Source organism: Lynx rufus, unplaced genomic scaffold, assembly GCF_022079265.1.
Source record: "Lynx rufus isolate CCGP_SWC_20201006 ecotype Redwood Valley unplaced genomic scaffold, mLynRuf1.p SCAF_2, whole genome shotgun sequence".
Taxonomy (NCBI): Eukaryota; Metazoa; Chordata; class Mammalia; order Carnivora; family Felidae; genus Lynx; species Lynx rufus.
Genome location: NW_025814834.1, coordinates 116,979,603 through 117,003,520, shown reverse-complemented (window position 1 = coordinate 117,003,520; position 23,918 = coordinate 116,979,603). Strand labels below are relative to the sequence as shown.

General features: G+C 37.5%; 1 protein-coding gene across 2 annotated transcripts in view; it reads right to left on the bottom strand.

The window, feature by feature from the left end:
* The window catches only part of GOLPH3L (golgi phosphoprotein 3 like), a 38,644-nt gene that overhangs the window by 13,978 nt on the left and 748 nt on the right, over positions 1-23,918 (bottom strand). Inside the window, exons 2-5 of one of the 2 annotated variants that reach the window (XM_047084864.1) lie at positions 23,745-23,881; positions 22,071-22,265; positions 1,790-1,921; positions 37-151 (exon numbers count right to left, since the gene is read on the bottom strand). In XM_047084864.1, the coding sequence (XP_046940820.1) occupies positions 37-151; positions 1,790-1,921; positions 22,071-22,253 (430 nt within the window). In that variant the 5' untranslated portion in view covers positions 22,254-22,265; positions 23,745-23,881. The remainder of the gene's footprint in view (positions 1-36; positions 152-1,789; positions 1,922-22,070; positions 22,266-23,744; positions 23,882-23,918) is intronic. The other variant, XM_047084863.1, reaches the window with a different exon arrangement.

Genomic DNA, 23,918 nt, shown 5'->3' with positions numbered 1-23,918 from the left:
GTGTGGGATTTTTTTAGCCATTTTTAGCCATCTTACCTGTGAGTAGCTCTATCCATGTCTGGACGGTTTCTGTGGGTTCAGTTGCTTTGATGTGTTTGAGAGTTTCATCCAGTAAAACATCTCCTGTTGGGCTATCTGACTTTAGCAATACCTTTAAAAGAAGAAACAAGGTTTTGGGATGAGCACTGGGTGTTGTATGGAAACCAATTTGACAATAAATTTCATATATTGAAAAAAAAAAGATTTGAATTCCAAACAGAAAAATAAATAAATAAATAAATAAATAAATAAATAAATAAAAGAAGAAACAAGGGACCCTGGTTCATTCCCTTAATTCAAATTAGAATCTTTCAATATACTGTATATACATTATGGGTCAAATGTTGTAGGAAATGCAAAACAACATAACACACTATCCCTGTTCTCAAGAAGTTTAATATCTAGTATGGAGTGATAGTGGGGAGAAAGAAATAACATTTGAAGTGGGCCCTAGTGACAAACTGGATATAAATGATCAGGAAGAAAATATGTAATAATAACTCTTTAGGTCTGGAAAACTAACCTGTGAAACAATTAATAAAGGTAAAAAAGAAGAGGAAGCTACTTTAGGGCAAAAGTGGATAAGTTTGGTTTTAACTCATAAGGGATAGCTAAGTTGAAATGTCTAGTCAAGAGTTAAATATGTTCCTAGGAGTTTGATAGGTTAATATCATGGAGTGATAGATAAAGCTAGAAGATAAATGGTATCTATCTCCAAAAGGAAAGAAAGGTATGCAAAAGGATGCAAACTGAGACTCAGATGTTAAGGAATGGAGAAGTATAAGAAATAGGGTACAGGCGGGATGCCTGGGTGGCTCAGTTGGTTAAGCGTCCAGCTTCAGCTCAGGTCATGATCTTGCAGTCTGTGGGTTTGAGCCTGTCGGGCTCTGTGCCGATAGCTCAGAGCCTGGAGTGTGCTTTGTATTGTGTCTCCCTCTCTGCTCCTCCTCTGCTTGCACTCTCTCTCTCTCTCAAAAATAAATAAACATTAGAAAAAAAAAAAAAAAGAAATAGGGTACAGGCAAGAAGCAAGAAAATGTAATATAACAAAGGCCAAGAATGGAGAAAATTTCAAGTAGGGGGAGGTGGTCAAAAAATGTCAATGCCACGTATAGGTTAAGAGAGAAAAATAAATTGAAGACAAAAGAGAAGCTGGTGATAGGGTGCCTGGCTGGCTCCATCAGTAGAGCCTCATGATCTTAGGGTTGTGAGTTCAAGCGCCATGATGGGCATAGAGCCTGCTGGTGACACTGAAGAATGTAGTTTTGGTAGAGTTAAGAGTATGAAAACGAAGTTATGAGTGGAAAAAATACGTAGTAAGAAAACAGAGATGGGAGTCAAGCTCATATGGTGGAGAGGACTTGCTATAAATGGAAGGAGAAAAATCTAATGTTATCTGAGCATGACCAGAATTAAACAAAGACTGCACCCAACCCAGGTGTTTGCCCTCCTCCTATATAACACTCTATTTCATAATGTTATATAGATACAGAGGAGTAACAATCAACAGCATCCTAAATGTGATTTTTCTGCATAAAAAGACAAAACCATAAACTTCTTGTAACTCTTTAGATAATGGATACTTGAATTTCTCCCTCTGCTATAGGTTAATTAAACCTGTTAGAAAATGGGACAGCTGAGTCAGTGATATTTATCTTGTCTCACTACTCAGATCTTCCCATTTCTCCAAAATGGACCATTGGTATCTGCTCTTTCATAAGTCAGGAGAATGTTCACAAGGCTGTTGCACCTTTCTGTCCAGTAGTCGCTTCTTACGCATGGTGGGGGGTTCCAGATAGATTCGACCCCGCATGGCCAGCTCTATCAGGATGCCCCCTCGCAGGCCAGATGATATGCAGTCATTCCAGAAAGATGTGTAACCCTAGAGAAGGGGAATAAAAAGAAAAGAATGTTCTGAAAGGGTTATGGGCTAGCAGCAGGCACCTTAAGGATGGTTCATTTCATTGTGATTCATTTCATGTCACATTACGTGTACTCAAAGCATAAAGTAACAGAATCTCTCTTTAATTCCCTTCGTCTAAACGCCCGAAATAAGATTTTCTGACTTCAAGCTCTTTGTGAATTCCCAGGGTTCAGCTCCTAGTTAATAATTGGCAGGTCAATTTGTAATTTTTGAAAAGAATTTTAGCTTTTTTGAAATCTGTTTTCATGACATTCTAAATTTCAGAGTATCAATATTAGCAGAAAAATGTATAAACCATCTGAGCCTTTTACTCCTCCAAGACATGGATTATTTGCAAGCCATTTTGATGGATGATGTGGTAGAAATCCAGCTCTGCCACTGACTACGTAAATGCTTTGGGTATGTTATTTCTCAAGTGCAATGTCCTCATCTATAAAATGTGGACACTAATATCTATCTTTATAAGTTTGCTGTGAGGAATAAATCAGGTGTCCTGTATAAGAAAGCATTTAGTAGAGAACCTGGCTTATAGTAGGCACTTAAATATTGGTTTCCTTTAGCTAGGAGCTAGAGGGGTACAAAGACATAGAAGAAATACCCACTGTCTTAAGAAACTAAAAATCTAACTGGAAAGACCATGCAAACTTGAAGAAAGTTCTATAATAATATAAATTTAAGTATTTTTAAAATGTGTTTTTTAATGTTTATTTTTGAGACAGAGAGAGACAGAGCATGAACGGGAGAGGGTCAGAGAGAGAGGGAAAAAACAGAATCTGAAGCAGGCTCCAGGCTCTGAGCTGTCAGCACAGAGCCCGACACGGGCTTGAACTCACAGACTGCGAGATCATGACCTGAGCTGAAGTCGGAAGCTCAACCGACTGAGCCACCCAGGTGCCCCTGTAATAATATAAATTTTAAATAAAAGCGCAATTGAAAAAGCAGGAGACAGGCAAAAATGACTACTGGATGTTTGGTTTAGATGATAGTTTTTCAAATTATAAACCACTTTTGGGCTAGTCAGAAACTTTCATGGGACTTGAACTGAGGTTTGAAAAATAGGTTGAATTTAGCAGTGAGGGAGGGTTTTCCAGATGAAGATAAATCATTCAAATTCTTATTTTTCAAGAGAGCATTCTAAGTAAAAGTATAAAGGAAGGAGACATCAAATATGTTTAGAGATCTAACTCAAGGACATAAGATCAAGTTGGCTGTGGGAAGTCTTGATGCTCTGAACTTTTACTGAAAGGTAATATTGAATCCTGAGGATTGTAAGCAAGGAGTTATGATTAACACAAGAAGACCCACCAAAAGTATCAGACCCGTCTAACACTCTACCTTTTGGTGTAGCACTCCCTCTTGGAGAGAAGCTGGGTGAGATGTTGGCAGGGAGGTTCTAGCATGGCTTTAAAGCATCACCTTTAAGGATCGCTACATAAATCGGTATTTTAGGGACGCCTGGGTGGCTCAGTCCGACTTTGGCTCAGGTCATGATCTCGCAGTCCATGGGTTGGAGCCCCGCATCAGGCTCTGTGCTGAAAGCTCAGAGCCTGGAGCCTGCTTCGGATTCTGTGTCTCCGTCTCCCTCCCTCTCTCGCTCTCTCTCTCTCTCTCTCTCTCTGCCCCTCCCCCACTCATGCTGTCTCTCTCACACTCTCAAAAAAAAAATCAGTATTTAAAATTTTTTATTTTATTTATTTTTAAATGCATGTTTATTTTTGACAGAGAGAGAGAGAGAGAGAGAGAGAGAGCGAGAGAGCACACAAGCACACGGGAGAGGGGCAGAGAGAGAGAGGGAGAAAGAGGATCCCAACAGGCTCCACGCTCAGCACAGAGCCCAACACGGGGCTCGACCTCATGACCTGGGATTGTGACCTGAACCAAAATCAAGAGTTGTTTGCTAAAACTGATTCAGCCACCCAGGCACACCCTCCACCTTATTTTTATTTAGTATTTTTTTTAAGTTTATTTTACTTTGAAAGAGAGAGAGAGCAAATGGGGAGGGGGAGGGGAGCAGAGAGAGAGGGAGACAAAATCCCAAGTAGGCTCTGTGCTATCAGTGCAGAACCTGATGCAGGGCTTAAACTCATGAACCGTGAGATCATGACCTGAGCTGAAGTTGGATGCTTAACTGACTGAGCCACCCAGGTGCCCCATATTTTTAAAACAAATCAATATTTAACCACTCTTCTAGTTGACCAATATTTTCTTTTCTTTTTCTTTCTTTCTTTTTTTTTAACCACCTCACGTTAGACATCATTATTGGCATTATCATTATTTTATACAGGTCTGATTTACTCAGATGCTTACCAATGTCTTTGCTCACCATTCCTTCTTGCATCTCAGACCTCCTTTCTGGTACCATTTTCCTTCTTCCTAAAGTAGAATTTCCTTAAGTGAAAATCTGTTGGAGGCAAACTCTATTTTATCTGAAACGTCTTTATTTCACCACTGTTTTTTTAAAGATAGTTTCTCCGGACATAAAATTCTAGGTTGATAGTTTTATCACACTGACCATATGAAGTCCTCCTCTTCTAGCTTCCATTGTTGCAGTGAGAAATGTATCATTCTCATTGATTGTGGTTTCTTGTAGGTGTGATTGACTTGTCTTTTTTTCTCAGGTTCTTTAAGATCTTCTCCCTTGGTGTTTTGCAGTTCGACTATGACATGACTTCATGTGAATTTCCTTATCCTGTTTGGCATATGCTTCCTGTTTCTATAGGTCCATTTCTTAGTTTTCAAAATTTCTCACTTTTTATCTCTAAGAAATTTGACTCTCCTCCGTTTTATTTTTTCCTTGTGGGACATCAATCTTTCTTATTCTAACCCCCATATCTTTAACTCTCTTTCATATTTTCCATTTCCTTTGTCTCTAAATTGCTTTCTGAAGAGTTATTTTATATCTGGCTTCCAATTTTCTCTCCCCATCTATATCTAATGTGTAACCATGAGATTTTGATTTCAACTTTGATTTCTAAAAGTTCTATGTAGTTATTTTTCACATTTGCTTGCTCACTTGTGATCAGTTCTTTTTGTTATTCATTTTGTGATTCTTTTATTTCTTTAAAAATGTCATAGATATTTTATATTGTCTGGTCATTTTAATATCTGAGGTCCACGAATGACCTATTATTTGCTATTTCTGCTGTTTCTTTCTTGTGGGTATTTGCTTCTTTGTACATTTGGCATTTGATTAAGAAGTGGCTCATTTTCAATTTTTTTTGGTTTGAATCTATGAGATCCTGGAGGCCTAAATTAAAGATGTCTTCTTTCAGAGAGGAAGAGCTATATTTGCTTTTGCTGAGAATCAGGCATAGGGAGGGGGGGATTGGAGGACTGCCACACAACTGGGACCACATTTATTTTTTAAAAAAGATTTTATTGTATATATGTTTTTAAAGTTTATTTATTTATTTTGAGAGAGAGCACATGCAGAGGAGGGGCAGAGAGAGAGAGAATCCCAAGCAGGATACACATTGTGCAGGGCTCAAACTCACAAATGGTAAGATTATGACCTGAGCCAAAACCAAGAATAGGACGCCTCAGATGCTGAGCCACCCAGGCACCCCAAAAGATCTTATTTTTAAGTAATCTTTATACCCAATGTGGGGTTCAAACTCACAACCCTGAGATCAAAAGTCACTTGCTTCACTGACTGAGCCAGCTAGGTGCCCCCAACTGGGATCATATTTAGACCTAGCTTCCCCGTTTTATTTCAACACTGCAGTTTATTCCTGACTACCCAATTCCTGGATGTCAGGACTGATTTGGTAATTTGTCCTAGGGCAATCTGGTTTTCTCATCTGTTTATTGATCACCTCTGGGATTTTAAGTTTGATTAAAAATATTTCAAATGCTCCTCCAGTCCAAATTCCTTAGGATAGCACTCAAGCTAAGAAAATGCTCACTGGTCTCTCTCTGACCCCTTCTCCTTGAACACTAGGGCTTAACTTTCCAGAACTATTTTAAGTTGGTTTATCTTTTTTAGTAATCTCTGCACCCAACACGGGGCTCAAACTCACAACTGTGAGACTGAGTTGGATGCTCCTCCAAAAGAGCCAGAACTATCTGAGCCGCCAGAACTATCTGAGCCCCCCAGAGCTATCTGAGCCCCCCTCTAGAACTATCTGAGCTCCCCCCCCAGAACTATCTGAGCCCCCAGAGCTATCTCAAGTACGCTTAATGTATCATTTTTGCCTACTGGCCTTTGTACACATTGTTCTCTCTGTCCAGAAGAACCAATATCCTTCTTCCCCCAACTCCCCTTGTTCTTAAGGATGGCTTCCAGGAATCACATCTTCCATGTACCTTCTCTAACCATGTCTTTCCTTCAACTCCACCCTCTAGGTTAGGTTCCCCGCCTGGGTGTGCCTATATATACTTCTCCCTTATCATTTGTTTTATCACATTGTAATCAATTGTCCACGGTAGACTATAAATTCCTTAAGGAGAGAGTATCTGACTGATACACAGTATTTCTCAAATGTTTCTTGACAGCGTAAATTTAGGATTGAAAGTAAATATGTTAACCTTAAACAAAAACAAAAACAAAAAAAAACCCAAAACAAAACAGAACACAAAAAACAAGACAAAAAAGAAAGTAAATATGTTAACCTGGCAAAAGCTCAGTTTGAACCATAAACACCCTTAGACGGACTCGCATTTCCTGAGGGCCTGATCTTAGATTCAAAGCTGGGGTTAGTTCCATCCATTACCTGCATCTGGCTACTCCAAAAGAGTCATAATTTATAACTCCTCTTTAAGGAGGGAGTAGGCTTTTTTAAGGATTTAAGGTTAAACTGCAACTTGCTTTAGAACACATAATTTACTTAAGCATAACTTTTATATAATCTTGGTGATTTTATAAATCTCAACAGGTGTGCAAACACATCAGCCAGTATTAAAGCAATTAGAGGAAACTAATTTGTTTGTTTTCTCATTTCTTCCTGACCATATAACTTCTGTTTCAGGAACAGTGATGTCAGATTGTCATCAGAACTGTAAGTGAGAACTGTAAATAAAGAAACAATGAACAGCAGGATGTAGACACTATGTTTCTGAATATCATTCCCATCCAAGGATCTAATGTAAAACTCCTCAAATGAGTTTTTTTAAACTTTCTTTTTATCGAGTCATATATAATAGAAAAAAGCTTTAAAATATGCAGAGTTTTAAAAAATAATTATAATTCTAAGGTCCATATTCCCCCAAATAAATCTATCTAGCTGAACTGGTGAATTCTCAAACCATCTATAATAACATCTATAAACATAATAAATGATCGTATAAGAGAAAAGAAAAGAAAAGACAGGAAAAAGAGATCACATTATAGAAATGTGTAATTTACAGGGGTGCCTGGGTGGCTCAGTCAGTTAAGCATCTGACTTCGCTTGGGTCATGATCTTACAGTTCGTAGATCACACATTAGGCTCTGTGCTGACAGCTCAGAGCCTGGAGCCTGCTTCAGATTCTGTGTCTCCCTCTCTGCCCCTTCCCTGTTCATGCTCTGTCTCTGTCTCAAAAATAAATAAACAACAACAACAACAACAACAAAAAAGAAACGTGTAATTTACAACATGGAAGTTTATCTGGAGGGGTTAATAGTCTAGTGCATATTTTCTAGATTTTATATGCCTATTCTATCTCAGTATTATTTACAGAAATGAGATCACACTGAGTGGCAACTTTTTCACTCACCCATTATTTTGGCTATCTTCTCACATGAATTAATATAGATTTACCTCATTCACTGTAATGGCTACCTAGCAGTGCACTTTAGATGTACTATAATTTATCTATCCAAGCCCTTACTGGTGTACATTTGCTTACAGTTTTTTGTCATCACAGACACACACAAAAATGCTATAAAGAAATATTCATTGTTGGTGTTTCTGTTGAATAAATGCCTACAGGAAATTTTGGGGTCAAAGATTGTACATATTTACATTTTTGATAATGTTACTTTATTCTTATAAAAGGTAGGGCATTGAGACTTCCATAAATTCAGACAGTCAACATTTTATGCTTTTCCACCTGGTCCAGTATTTTTTATCCAAACTTCCTTAAAGACACACCTTAAAACAACTCAAAGGTTAAAGATTTTAAAGTTGCCTGCTTGGGGTAAAAAGAGGACAGAAAACAAAGAAACTTAAAGCATCATTAAAAACTATGCTTACAAGGAGTTTTTAAAAATGTTAGAAAATTCCTATGATAAAGTTTAATCAAAAACAGCCAAATACATAATTGTGTATTCAAAATTATCACAATTACACAAAATATCTTACTTTAAAAGAATGAGCCTGCTTTAAAAAATGGTTTTGTGGGGCGTCTGGGTGGCTCAGTCAGTTGAGCATGTAACTTTGGCTCAGGTCATGATCTTACGGTTTGTAAGTTCAAGCCCCATATCCAGCTCTGCACTGACAGCTCGGAGCCTGGAGCCTGATTCAGATTCTCTCTGCCTCTGCCCCTCCCCTGCTTACGCTCTCCATCTCTCTCAAAAATAAATCAATAAACATTAAAAAATGGTTTTGTAATTTTTCCAAGTTACCTACACTGAGCAAATATGTTTGTTAGGAAAAATATCAGAAAAAAATCTTCCTTTCCACCAAATCTGAAGATTCAACATTAAAACTGCTTCAACCTTCCATAAGAGAAGGAATCTTACTATGTTTTCTTGAAATCTTTTTCTATATGCTCAGTGTCTGTATAATAACCTCTGGGGGATGTCAAGAATTACCAGAAAAAAAAAAGAATTATCAAAAATGAAAATTATACAAGCAAAACTAGTTTTTTTCCTTTAAAAAATTACCTTAAAAAGAGTTAATGTGCTGTTTTTCTTTCTTCCCTTTTTTTTTTTTTAAATATTTATTTTGAGAGAGAGAACTCACATCATGGGAGAGAGGCACAGAGAGACAGAGGGAGAGAGAGAATCCAAAGCAGGCCCCAAGCTGTCAGCAAGGAGGCCCAATGTAGGGGCTCGATTCCACAACCCTGAAATCATGGACCTTAGCCAAAATCAAGAATGGAACGCTTAACCAACTGAACCCCCAGGAGCCCCTGCCAATAGAAATATTTCATAAAAGAGATTAAGCATTAAAACCTAACTCTGCTTAATCATAAGGGGGAATGAGGAACTGTGACCTGGATGTTATTCTGGTTTAACACATGACTTCAGCATTACTGAGAGGCTGGACTATTAACCCAGACAAATGAACAAAATTTCTCAATCAGCTTCATGAAGATGATGTCCTTTCAGGCTTATTCAGGGAGTTGGGTGAGGAGGGTGGGAGGGAGGGGAAAGTAGGTGATGGGCATTGAGGAGGGCACCTGTTGGGATGAGCACTGGGTGTTGTATGGAAACCAATTTGACAATAAATTTCATATTAAAAAAAAAAGGAAGTTGGGTGAAAGATGCAAAGCTAGTCATAATGATCAGGTTATAAATTTTCTCAACTTCAGTTGAAGTTTTTTTTTCCTTAAAATAAAACCATCGTCAAAAGTTCAGAAAATTAAAAAGGAAACATGATAATGCCTTGTCAGTGAAAGAGAAATTCAAAATAAAGGAAAGCAACTGGTCATCTTTGAATATTCCTTCATAAGGTTTAAATCACATTCTGGCCAAGAAAAATATCCTTCATTTCTTTTTTTGTTTAATTTTTTTTTTAACATTTATTTATTTTTGAGAGACAGAGCACAAGCAGGGGAGGGGCAGAGAGAGAATGAGACAGAATCCGAAGCAGGCTCCAGGCTCTGAGCTGTTAGCACAGAGCCTGACGTGAGGCTCGAACTCACAAACCGTGAGATCATGATCTGAGCCGAAGTCGGACGCTCAACCGACTGAGCCACCCAGGCGCCCCGAATATCCTTAATTTCTTACTCTAAAAAACTTAAAAGTGATTGTAGCACCAAAAGCAGAAATCTCTATGATTTTCTTTTCCCACAATCTGTTATTTATGAGAAAAAGGAATTTTCACTGCTACACAGTATCCAAAGAGAAAAGAAGAAAACAGATAGTTAAGGGGAGGAAAAATCTGAAAACATGTATGTGGCCCTAAATCTATTCCCCCACAACTCTTTTTTTTTTTAATTGAAAAAATTTTTTTTACTGAGAACAAACTGAGGGTTGATGGGGGGTGGGAGGGAGGGGAGGGTGGGTGATGGGTATTGAGGAGGGCACCTTTTGGGATGAGCACTGGGTGTTGTATGGAAACCAATTTGACAATAAATTTCATATATTGAAAAAAAAAAGTAAAAAAATTTTTTTTAATGTTTTATTTATTTTTGAGACAGAGAGAGACAGAGCATGAGCGGGCGAGGGGCAGAGAGAGAGAGAGAGAGAGAGAGAGAGAGAGAGACAAAATCTGAAGTAGGCTCCAGGCTCTAAGCTGATAGCACAGAGCCGGATGTGGGGCTGGAACCCACAAACTGTGAGATCATGACCTGAGCCGAAGTCAGATGCTTAACCAACTGAGCCACCCAGGTGCCCCACACACAACTCTCAAATAATTTAAAATAGATTTAAAAACACTTAAAGGTAAGTATAGTATGTTCAAACCTCAGAAGAACAAAACTAGGTAAATGTAGATACACCTTGTATTTTCAAACAGCTTTTTCTCCCTGATTAAAAAGCAGTGTATATATATTTCAGAAAAATTGGAAAGAAAAAAAAATCTTAAAAAATTAATATGATGCATAAATTTCATCATCCTATTATCTCTTGGGCTTATGTAAAACCAGATTTTTCTTTAAACACACAATACACATTTCTTCTCTCCTAACCACTAATTTCCCCATATGCTTCTTCCCCAACTTCAATTTTGGGGCTATCCTTCACAGAACAGCTTTGTATGAATTATGAAATGACAGAATGTATATATTATAAATTGTCACAAAATACTGGGGAATAGAGGTAGAACAAACTGTGAGCACACAGTTTGTAATCTCATCACCTTTCATAACAGGGAGTCAATAGGATATGATGTAAAATGGAATCATGTGGTTAAGAAAATGTCTTGTTTTTTTCTTTTTAACATCTTTGGCTTAACATTCTCAAACACACACCAAAGAGAGAGATTATGAACCTCTATGTACCCATGACCTAGCTTCAACAGCTATCAATATATACACATCTCTCATCTATACATGTCCCTGCTCCCCAGATTATTTCAGTACAAATCCCAGTCATTGTAACATATCATCTATAAAAATCACCATACTCTCCCCAAGACATGCAGGTTTTTAAAAAAACTGTAATACTAATATCATACCTAAAAATTAACAAGAATTCCTTAATTTTATCAAATATTCAGTTAGCCTTCAAATTCCATCAATTGTTTAATACATTTTTTTTAATGTTTATTTATTTTTGAGAGAGAGAGAGAGAGAGAGAGAGAGAATGAGTGTGTGTGTGTGTGTGTGTGTGTGTGTGTAGGGGTGGGGGCAGAGAGAGAGGGAGACACAGCATCTGAAGGAGGCTCCAGGCCCTGAACTGTCAGCACAGAGCCCGATGCGGGGCTTGAACTCACAGACTGCGAGGTCATGACCTGAGCTGAAGTCAGGCGCTAAACCAACTGAGCCACCCAGGCGCCCCAATACATATTTTTATATAGCTGGTTTGTTTCAATCAACAGCCAAACAAGGTCCACACATACATAGCTTTATGTTTTTCATAAGATCTTTTTTTTTTTTTATCTTTAGTGGGCCTTTTAGTAAATAGTATTTTGTGATGAACAAAAGCAAGATTCAGTTTAACTTTAATTTCCCTTTTATGTAAAATTCAAGTAACATCACACTTATCACTTTTTTAAAAAATGGAATAAATCATTCTATTTGTGCTATTTTAAAAGTAAAATGTAATAAATATAATTTTACTTAAATTTAACATAAGAAAGAGAAAATGAAGTGAAACTGAAGGAATTATTGAACTTCAAATATTTCTTTATTATAAGAGGTATCTCCTACAAGACTGCTAAGAAAGATTATTAAGAGGTATATAGAAAAGTCTATAAGGATTTTTCTATAAATATTTTAATAGCAATTACTTTTCAGGGGTGAGATTATGGGTGAATTTTATTCTCTTCTTTAAACTTTTTATAGGGGCACCTGGGTGGCTCAGTCGGTTAAGCATCCAACTTCAGCTCAGGTCATGATCTCACCGTTGGTGAATTCGAGTCCCGCGTCAGGCTCCATGCTGACAGCTCAGAGCCTGGAGCCTTCTTCTGATTCTGTGTCTCCCTCTCTCTCTGCCCCTCCCCCACTCACGTTCTGTCTCTCAAAAATAGATGAATGTTAAAAAAAATTTTTTTTAAGTTTTTATAAAAAATTGAGGTATAATTTATATAGAATGAGATGCACAGATGTTCAGTTTGTTTTGACAAATGCATATATCCCCATATTTCACAGCCCTATCACTAAGTTCTCTCATGTAGACTTTTATCTCAATTTCTTAGTATAAACACATTTTTTTTTTAATTTTTTTTTTCAACGTTTATTTATTTTTGGGACAGAGAGAGACAGAGCATGAACGGGGGAGGGGCAGAGAGAGAGGGAGACACAGAATCGGAAACAGGCTCCAGGCTCTGAGCCATCAGCCCAGAGCCTGACTCGGGGCTCAAACTCACGGACCGCGAGATCGTGACCTGGCTGAAGTCGGACGCTTAACCGACTGCGCCACCCAGGCGCCCCCATATTTTACTTTAAAAATAATAAATATTTTTTTTAAATCTTAGACCGACATTTATTTATTTAAATTAAAAAAAATTCTTTTAATGTTTTATTTCTTTTTGAGAGACAGGCAGACAGAATGTGAGCGGGGTGGGGTGGCGGAGGCAGAGAGAGAGGGAGACACAATCTGAAGCAGGCTCCAGTCTCGGAGCTGTCAGCACAGAGTCCGACGCGGGGCTCGAACCCACAAATGGTGAGATCATGACCCCAGCTGAAGTCTGAAGTCGGACGCTCAACTGACTGAGCCCCCAGGCGCCCCCTCTTAGACCGATTTTTAAAAGAAGTCAATAATACCATAAAGAAGGGTGAGCACAATCCACCAATGAACACATGAAAACCTGAAGACACTTTATTCAGTCTCTCTCTCTCTATTAAGTACGCTCCATTCCCAATGTGAGGCTTGAACTCACAACTCTGGGATCAAGAGTCGGAAGCTCTACTGACTGAGCCACCCAGGCCTCAGTAGTTTTTTCTATTTGCCATTCCCACCTTAAACCTTCTGGACAACTGTGAATAGGAGAGAGCAAACACAGAAAGTAATGAGTAACCTCCAAGGAATTTCCTCCTCTTCCATGATTTTTGTCTTTCTCTTCCATGTTCTTATAGCACTTTTTGTACCTTGCTTACAGCACTTACATACTGTATCTAGTAGTACGGTTATTGTATACATATCTTTTCTCCCATTTCAGATTCAAATGCTTCTTGATGAAAGATAAACACATCTTAATTATTTCTGTTTCCTTACTTTATTCAGTAGCTTGGACAGAGCAGGTGCTCAATAAATGGTGCCTGACTTGAACTAAAGGAAACATCACATCATTATACAGTTTTTAAAAAAAATTTTTTTTTCAACGTTTATTTATTTTTGGGACAGAGAGAGACAGAGCATGAACGGGGGAGGGGCAGAGAGAGAGGGAGACACAGAATCAGAAACAGGCTCCAGGCTCTGAGCCATCAGCCCAGAGCCTGACGCGGGGCTCGAACTCACGGAGTGCGAGATCGTGACCTGGCTGAAGTCGGACGCTTAACCGACTGCGCCACCCAGTCGCCCCTCATTATACAGTTTTAATGACACTTCCTGAGGTTGAACTGCACTCCAGGTGGATATAAGTAAATATTACAAAATTATCTCTAAAACCTTCCCACTTCCTCTCAACTCTTCTAAATCATTGTTATGGGGTTAACTGTGTCTCCCCAGAATCCATATGTTGAAACCCTAATCCCCAGTACCTCAGAATGTGACTGTATTTGGAGATAGTGCCTTGAAAGAGGTGATTAAGTAAATAAAGCTTTTAAGGAGGCCCTACTCCAATCTGACTGGTCTTTATAAGAAGAAGAAATTTGGACACAGAGACACTGGGGATGCATGTACAGAAGAACAACCATATAAGGACATAGTGAGAAGATGGCCATCTGTAAGCCAAGTAAAGAGGCCTCAGGAGAAACGAAATCTTGGACTTCAAGCATCCAGAACTATGGGGGAAAAAATTCTGTTGTTTAAGCCACCCAGTCTGTGGTATTTTGTTATGGCAGCCCTAGCAAACTTAATACAACATACTCCTGCACAAAAATCTAAAAGAAGCTTGTGTATTCATTTGGTCTTAGCTTTAAAGTTAAAGAAAGGGGTGCCTGGCCGGCACAGTTAGTTAAGATGTCCTCTTTTTTTTTTCTTTCTTCTCCCCCCACCCCCCACAAGTGTCCTGACTCTTGATTTCAACTCAGATCATGATCTCACTGTTCGGGAGTCCAAGCCCCAAGTCGGGCTCCACACTGATAGCGTGGAGCTTGCTTGGGGATCCTCTTTCTCTTCTCTCTTTGCTCCTCCCCTGCTCGTGCACGCGCGCGCGCGCGCGCTCTCAAAAAGAAATAAACCTAAAAAAATAAAATTAAAGGAAAAGAACTCTACCTACTCATTTGTATCTTTTTAGTATAATAGTCTCCTCTTCCTTCCATAAGAAAAATGTATGACATGGGATCTAATCTATGGCTGTCATTGTGAACTGAGAAGAAAAATATAATGCCTATTTATTTACACACTAGACTTTCTGAAGATATGGTTATAATAAATACCATTTATTGCCTCTTTTAAAGCTTATTTATTTATTTTGAGAGTGAGAAAGTGCGTGAGGAGTGGAAGGTCAGAGAGGGAGAGAGAATCCCAAGAATCCCTGATGTGGGGCTCGAATTCATGAACTCTAAGATCATGACCTGAGCCGAAATCAAGAGTCAGATGCTTAACTGAGCCACTCAGGCACCCCTCATTTACTGCCTCTAAACACTTTTCATTTTGTAAATTGGATTATTGAAACTTCTTATTGGACTTATTGTTTCTTATATGTTTACTTTTTTTTTTTTTTAAAGTTTACTTATTTGGGGAGCGAGAGAGAGCATGAGCAGGGGAGGGGCAGAGAGAGAGGGAGAGAGAATCCGGAGTACGCTCCGGCTCTCAGCACATAGCCCGATGCGGGACTCGAACCCACTAACCGTGAGATCATGACCCAAGCGGAAATCAAGAGTCAGATGCTTACCCGACTGAGTCACCCAGACACCCCTGGACTTATTGTTTCTTATGACCAGGGTATCTTGTTTGACAGAAGAAAGAAAATAGAAAAAATGTGTAGGACTTTCATATTTCCTCCTTAAAATGTGAGGTAGTAGGATGAAACTAAGATAAAATTGTATCATTGAGAATTGCTAAATGGTACTTTCTCTTATTCTGCCATTATTGATGTCAACTTAATATTTTTATGGGATCCCAAAGTCTTTAAGAGTGCGCTTTGCTAAAACAAAACAAAACAAAACAAAACACAGTGGGCTTTGCTAGGGTATTACATATTGGAATAAGAAAACCACGGATAAAGCTTGAGAAAAATAACTTGTGCCAAAAATTACTGCAGGACATAATAATCTTTTATCTCTATAGGAGGTATAAACTCCATATAAAACTATTTTAGGAGATGAAATATTTGGTTTTCCACTAAGCATTAACAATCCTGAACAATTTTCTTTGTTCGGCAAGAAATACAGAAAAATATGTGATACGTGTTTTGCAAGCATGCCCCTTCTTAAACTGTATTTGGAGTCAGTTTGAACATAAATTCCATCACTTCTTGGCCAATTAACCATCTGATTTTGCTTTCATAAAGAGAAGATGATGTTTGCCTTGCAGGATCAAGCATGAGAAAGTGCAAATTGTTTTGAAGACTCTTAAGTTGGATAAACACACAAAAAAAGGACACAAAGACATGGACTGGCTCACATCAAATGTATAGGTTCAGTGACTACAGCCAAAGGTCCAAATATAAGTAGGTGGTTTTTATCTTAATATCCATGCCAGATATTTTGAAAGAGAACAGTGTGCAGTTAGGGGTTGGAGGTATACGGAGAGGCAGGCCTCTCAATTAAATAGCTTAAACTATATTTCCTACTGTTAAAATAGGACTTTGGTCTTCCATTTTTCTTCTTTTTGTACCAATAGTAAATTTGGGGGGTTATATGAATGGATATAATAAAAAAAACAAAACGGTTCTGTTTTTTTTTTTAACAGCCTATGTTTATAAAAAACCACAAAACCTGACAAACAAGTCTTTCTGATACACTTGCTCTATTTACAATGGCAAAAACTACTGACAAGGGATTTATTGTTCATTTTGTGCAATCAGGAAACTAAAAGACCAGGCAGTGACCTAAATGAGACTTTTAAAACTTTTGATTTTAATAAAATATTTTAGGACCCAGCAACTTTTCCTTTCCTTTTTTTTCTTTAGAGAGAGAAAAAGAGTGAGAGTGGGGGAGGGAGCAGAGGAAAAGAGAGAATCTTTTTTTTTTTTTTTTAAATTTAAAAATCTGTCAGCGCAGAGCCTCACACTGGGCTTGATTTCACAAACCGTGAGTGAGGTCATGACTTGAGCCAAAATCAAGAGTCATACGCTTAACTGACTGAGCCACCCAGATACCCCTGATTTATCATTTTTCTATATATATGAATAGTGGCATTGTTTGAAAGAACATAACTGATAAATACAAGAATATTCTTATCAGCACTGTCTATAATGAACTCCTGAATGTCTGTTAACCATGAGAATGAATGAATAGTGGTATACTGATATAACTGAAATACTATATTCCAACGAACTGAATTAAATTAAATGATATGCAACAACATGGGCTGAATCTCAAACATAATATTGAGCAAAAGAATACGTAACAGTATAATCGATAGATACGTAACAGCATAATCGAATAACATACAGTTTAAAAACATGCAAAACTAAAATACATTGTTTAAGGATATATATACATGTTCAGAGTAGCAGGAAGTGCAGTAGCATGTGATCAGGGAAGGGTACAAGAGGATGACCCCACGATATGTGTTTTATATATTTTTCTAGATACGCTGTATTTCACAATTTTAGAAAGGTTAAACAATAAAATACAGAACTGAATGCCCAGCTAAGTTTTGGTAGTTGAGTTTCAAAACAACTGAGTTCATTTAAAGGAGATGAGATGTTTTTAAATATCTGTTGTGATTCCAGTTGCAAATCACTGAAACTATCACAAGCATTCAGCTGATTTTTTTCCCCCTAGAACTTGTTTCTCCTCACAAACTAACTCTTGCTCATCTTCAGAATTCAGGTTAAGAGTTATCACCTCCCAGAAGTCTTTCCCAGTATCTCTTTCCTCCCCTATCCCACTAGCACTCTCTACCACCCACTTGGGTTGGGTTTCTTTCCTCTTTGTTCCCTCAGTCCCCACAACACAGTCACACATATATCACATGCACTGCAATGGTCTGCTGACTTTCCCTATCCCCCTTCCAGCCTCTCCAGCCACTCTCATCCCACTAGACTATAAATGATCTCAAAAGTAGGGACTATTGTCCCTGCATAGTATTGGGTTATAAACAAAGAATCCTATGGAAATCTTCAGCAAAATTTAATTTTGGGACTTTGGAATACAAAGTTTAACACTTAGAAGGTGGTTTTGTTTTGTTTTGTTTTGTTTTTTTACGTGCCACAAACCTAAAGCCATGCAAAAACAAGAAATTATATACATATCAAAACATATACTCACAAAGAACATAGAGTAAAAATATCACTAAGTCATTAATTTGTACACAAAAATGAAATGGGCTTTGCTCTTTTCATTCGGCTGATCGCATTACTTAAAGGAAAGAATCTATAACTATAGAGAACGAACTGATGGTTACCAGAGGCAAGGTTGCTGGGAAGATGGGTGAAATTAGGTCAAAGGGATAAACAGTACATTTATCGTGATGAGCACTGAGTAATGCACAGAATTGTTGAGTCACTATGTTATACTCCTAAATATAAAACTGTACGTAACGACACTGGAATTAAAATAAAAATAAATAAATAAAGAGTCTAAAAGTCTCTACCTAGCATTCAAAAATCTGCCACACTCTATAGTGTGAATCTAATTTGCCAATTTTGACTCTACTTGTTCTCCAAGAATGCCACCTACTTCAGTCATAGTGGTTACTTATCTCCCAAACTTATCAAGCTCATACTTGCAGGTTCCCTCATCCAGAATATGTTTCCTTCACTCCAGTTACATTAGCCCTACCTTTCTTAAAGGTCCAGCTTGTTTTACTACCTCCTATTCTTCCCCCATGATGATCTCTCTTCCTTCCAACTCTCTTGGCTTTTTTACCATTCTAACATGGAAAACTTGGGATTTTTACTGTTGTTTACTTCTCTAAAAATCTTTTGAATTGTGAAATATAAGACACACACAGAAGAGTGCATGAAACAAAAGTGAAAAAAGCTCAATGACTTATCTCTAAGTGAAAAATCCATGAAACTTTCCGCAAGTACAGAAACAGGAAACTATGTTAGTACCCAGAAAGCTCGTGTTCTTTTCTAACCACTAATACCTACCCCCCCACTTCCCACACTTCCTAAAGAAAGGTAGGCACTATGCTCACAACTATGGTAATCCCTTTTGTGCTTTTCTTTATAGTTTTAATCACCTAAATACACAAACCCAAACACTATAGTTCAGTTTTTTAAAAATTTTATATACATGAAATCACACAGTATGTCTTTTGTGTCTGGCTTCCAGTACTGAACATTACATGAGAATCATACATGTTTTATAACAATGTTCATTTTAATTCTGTATAGAAAAGATATTTATGTTCATTTAAATAAATGGACAATTCATTTTTATCTATTCTGCAGTGGATGGACCTTTGGGTTACTTAGCTTTTATTTTATTTTTATTTTTTAGTAATCTCCACACCCAATGTGGGGCTTGAACTCACAACCCCAAGCTCCAGAATCCTATGCTCTACTGACTGTGCCACCCAGGTGCCTTTGTGTTACTTTAGTTTTACAAGGTATCGATGTCTTGTCTCCCCTGCTGGAATTCAAGTTTCTTGAAGCCAGGGACCATATATTATACTATTTTATATTTACCTTAGTATTTGTACAATGCTAAGCACATAATGGGTACCCCTGATCATGCTAAATAATGATTAAATAAATCTATGAGTAGTTTAGGAGTTGAGAAGAAAATAATTAGTGCTGGAAATCAACTAATAATTTTAGAGATAGTTATATAACTGGCATTTTGGAACAACACTACTACTTTAATAAATCAGAAGGTTTGACCTCTCCTATTTATTTACACCTAAGGATTTGTCATTTCTTGTTCTTCCTAAGCCAACTGAAAGGTAAAAACATAATTTGTCAACTATTTTCAAAATAAAATGAGAACAATTCAAAAGGTTAATTGTTACATGCTCATCTTTGAATGGTATCTTGCCAGAGTTCCTTTATTTTTTACTCTATTTCCTTAAATTTATATTAACTATTATACATTTAAAAACACACAAAGAGAAGTCCAAAGTTAGATTCTCTACAAAACAGAAACAAAAATTCTAGTATCTAAGGTCAGCAGGAAATTAATCATTCCTATTCAAAAGTAAAATAACCAAATAGATGTTTAGTTCTAAAATGCTCTTCTACAGTCAGTGAAGGTTTCCTAGCCACTGTGTAAACATCTCAAAACAGTATTTATACCACCTAATCTTCAGACCTACTCTCATGTTCTCTTGGAGAGTCAATTTTGTGTTTTCATTTGTTTGATTTTTTTTTCTTTTTTTTTAAATTTTTTTAACATTTATTTATTTTTGAGACAGAGACAGACAGAGCATGAATGGGGGAGGGGCAGAGAGAGAGGGAGACACAGAATGGAAAGCAGGCTCCAGGCTCTGAGCCATCAGCCCAGAGCCCGACGCAGGGCTCGAACTCATGCACCGCGAGATTGTGACCTGAGCTGAAGTCAGACCTCAACAGACTGAGCCACCCAGGCGCCCCTCATTTGTTTGATTTTTATAAAACTAGAGCTTCATCAACTTTCTCAGCAAACAGGAAAATATACTTGTGGGCAAGATTTTCTGATTTTTCCATGTCTTGGTCAAGTACATATATGATGTCTTTAATATTAGTTTTACCAATACACAAGCTATAACAAGTCTTATAAATTTTGTTCAAGTTGGTAATCTGACATGACAAAAAATAGTGAAAGGAAAAGTGGTAAAGAAAATAAAATGGGGGCAACTGGGTGGCTCGGATAGTTAAGGGTCTGACTTTGGCTCATGTCATGATCTTATGGTTTGTGGATTTGAGCCCCACAGTGCACAGCCTGCTTGGTATTCTCTCTCTCTTCCTCTCTCTTTTCCTCCCCCACTCACACACTTTCTCTCAAAATAAATAAAAACTTTAAAAAAAAAGAAAAAAGAAACAAAGGTAATCCTAAATTTGAGGAATCGGTGCAGAAAAGAACACGTGTTATTAGATGTATGTAGCCAATTCATTACTAGCTAAGGACAATTATCAGAGCAAAATTTCGTATTTTTTTAAGCTTATTTATTTTTGAGAGAGAGAGAGAGAGAGAGAGAGAGTGAGTGGGGCAGGGGCAGAGAGAGAGGAAGACAGAGGATCTGAAGCAGGCTCTGCGCTGACAATAGAGAACCTGATGTGGGGCTTGAACTCATGAACCGTGAGATCATAACCTGAGCCAAAGGCAGATCCTTAACCAACTGAGCCACTCAGGCACGCCCAACTTTAGTATTTAAAAAAAAAAATTTTTTTTTAATGTTTTTATTTATTTTTGAGACAGAGAGAGACAGAACATGAGCTGGGGAGGGCAGAGAGAGAGGGAGACACAGAATCCGAAGCAGGCTCCAGGCTCTGAGCTGTCAGCACGGAGCCCGATGTGGGGCTCGAACTCATGGACTGTGAGATCATGACCTGAGCCGAAGTCAGATGCTTAACCGACTGAGCCACCCAGGCGCCCCCAACTTTAGTATTTTGTAATGTAAAGTAACACTTTAACTTGCTAAGTTTCCAAACAGAGGCCAATAACAAATGTGCCTTTATTATTATTGTATTTACTAAAGACTTTCTTGGAAAGGAAGTAGACTGTTTAAAATATTACATTTATATTTCTTCATAACCTCTTCATTAAAGAAGAAAGTGAAACACAATAAAAAGTTAAATTACAGAGGCACGTGGGTGGCTCAGTCGGTTAAGCACCCGACTTCAGCTCAGGTCATGATCTCACAGTTCACGAGTTCAAGCCCTGCACTGGGCTCCAAAGCCTGGAGCCTCCTTCAGATTCTGTGTCTCCCTCTCCCTCTGCCCTTTCCTCGCTCACATGCTCTCTTTCTTTCTCTCAAAAATAAACATTAAAAAAAAAAGTTAAATTATAAATGAAAGATGATGTATAGTACTAGTAGGAAAGCCAACACATATATACCACAAATATGTACCACAAGACTTGTTATCTCAAGACTAATTCTATTATAAAATGTTCTATTAATAAGGGAAAACTGCAATTAATTTAAAAACATTTTCTAAATTAAAATATTCCTTATCAGTTATTGATATTTAACTTCTAAAGATCCAGAAAATAGAATTAAAAAATTATTTCTACTGTATTGTAAGAAACCTACCCACTGTTTATTTTTGTAAAACAGCTAATCATACATGTTCCTTGTTGTTTAAAAGATTTTCCTCTCCACAGCTCAAGACAACTTCATTGTGTGGGCCTGCTTAGTTTAATAGGAAGTTATTTCACCTTCAATCTCGCTGGGGAACTACAAGTACCAAAATTTTACACTGTGTTATATTCTCTCTTGTCTCTTCCAGAATTTTGGAGTAATTTTGTAATTAAATTACATTTCAAGTAATTATACTTCTGGATTTCATCCTCCCCAAACTCCCCCCTCCCTCAGATGGCTAGAGCACAATTCCAAGGCCAACTGAGCATTCATGAAAATATTCTGTCAGGTTACTTCCTAAAAACATTCTGACATTCAGGAGTCTTTGAGACGGGCTACCAAACCCAACTGCATTACCTCTTTATCTTTTAGTCCCAGGAGCAATACTTCTTCCATAAGGGTGAGGCGAATATCCTTAGAGTCACCAGAGTCCTCATTGTCTGGACTCTTGTCTTGATTAGTGTCTTCCTCACTTTCCACCTTCTTTTCAGAGTTCTTGCTTACTTCAGTGCGACGGGCCCGGTGAGTTAAAGTGGTCATTCTCACCTGTTTCTGGGGGGGGGGGGGGGCAGTGACAAAAAAATATCTGTATGTGTGCTTATGTAAACAAAAACATACATATTAACATACTACAAATGTATAGAAATATGAAATATATACAAACTTAAATAAAGGAATAATGACCAGAAAAACTAGGTTAACATATCTTTCCCAAAGTACATAGAAGGCACTGACAGAAAAATAAAATCAGTGATTTTAAAGACTGGTAGAAATGATTATCTTTTAAGTCTGCCAATTTTACGTGCATAGTCTATAACCCAGGAGTATATATCCATCATGGTAATTCCTTTCACAAAATGGATCCTCCCCAAGTTAAATATTATGGGACAGCATAAACATTGTGGAGCATCCAGGTCCAAAAGGCATATAATAATTTATATGTAATTTGTATAAGCATTCAATGGCACATTATAATACACGAAAGAGAAAAATTAAAAAATAAGAAAAACTAAATATAAACATATATTCTCATATTTTCTTCCCATAACTTAATAACTCACTTCATGCACTCCCTTTGGAAATCACTGCTACAGAATAATACTTAGAAGATCACGTGTAGTAATTCTATATAGCCAGAAAACTTTCATCTCTACCCCTAGCTAGCCATCTTGCAAATACACAAACAGCTGCCAACAAAAAGTACCAGCAAGAGAATATTAAAAGATTAACAAATTCTTTGTCAATTACAAAAAAAAAAAAAAAACCAAACAAACAAAAAAACAAAGCACGTGCCCTTTTATACCATATACCACAGATGTTTTAAAAATCTACGTTCAAGAGAAAGTGCAATAAATCATCTGTGGTAAAGTTTAAAATTAGCGTACTTTATTTTAAATAAATCTAAACATCCATTTTTAAGATGATATACAATAAATATTTTTCATCAGAAATCATTTATTTTTATTTATTTTTTTAAATTTTTTTTAACGTTTATTTATTTTTGAGACAGAGAGAGACAGAGCGTGAACAGGGGAGGGGCAGACACAGAATCTGAAACAGGCTCCAGGCTCTGAGCTGTCAGCACAGAGCCCAACAAGGGGCTCGAACTCACAGACCGTGAGATCATGACCTGAGCCGAAGTCGGAGCTTAACCGACGAGCCACCCAGGCGCCCCTCATCAGCAATCATTTAAAAGAATATCTTTTTTAAGACAAAAAGAATGCATTCAAGAGCCTCTGTGACTGGATCCCATCCTACCTTCTAGCAATATTTCCCATTACATTACTCTCAATTATGTACTGTTAACAAACCATTTCTCAAACGTCCCATGCTGCTACTTCTCCTCCTTTGTACATGTTGGTGTTCTCTCCTTTTTCCCTTCCTCTCTATTACCTACCCATTCTTCAAAGGTCTATTGAGGACCCAGGTAAAGCCTTAAGTGAATCTCCTTCTCCATTACCCATATATGTCCCATGGCCAGAATTGGTCTCTCTCTCAGCTGTACTTTCACAGAACTTTATTTATACTTACATCCTTTAAAGTATTTATTATAGTCTTTCTTTTGGTATGGCTGTCTCTCAACTGTAAACTTCTTGAGGGCAGGGATATTGTCTTCTTGGGTTTTTATAGTCTCCATAGCAACTAGCACAATGTCTTTAACGTTGTAACTGCTCAATAAATATATACTGATTAAAATGAATACTC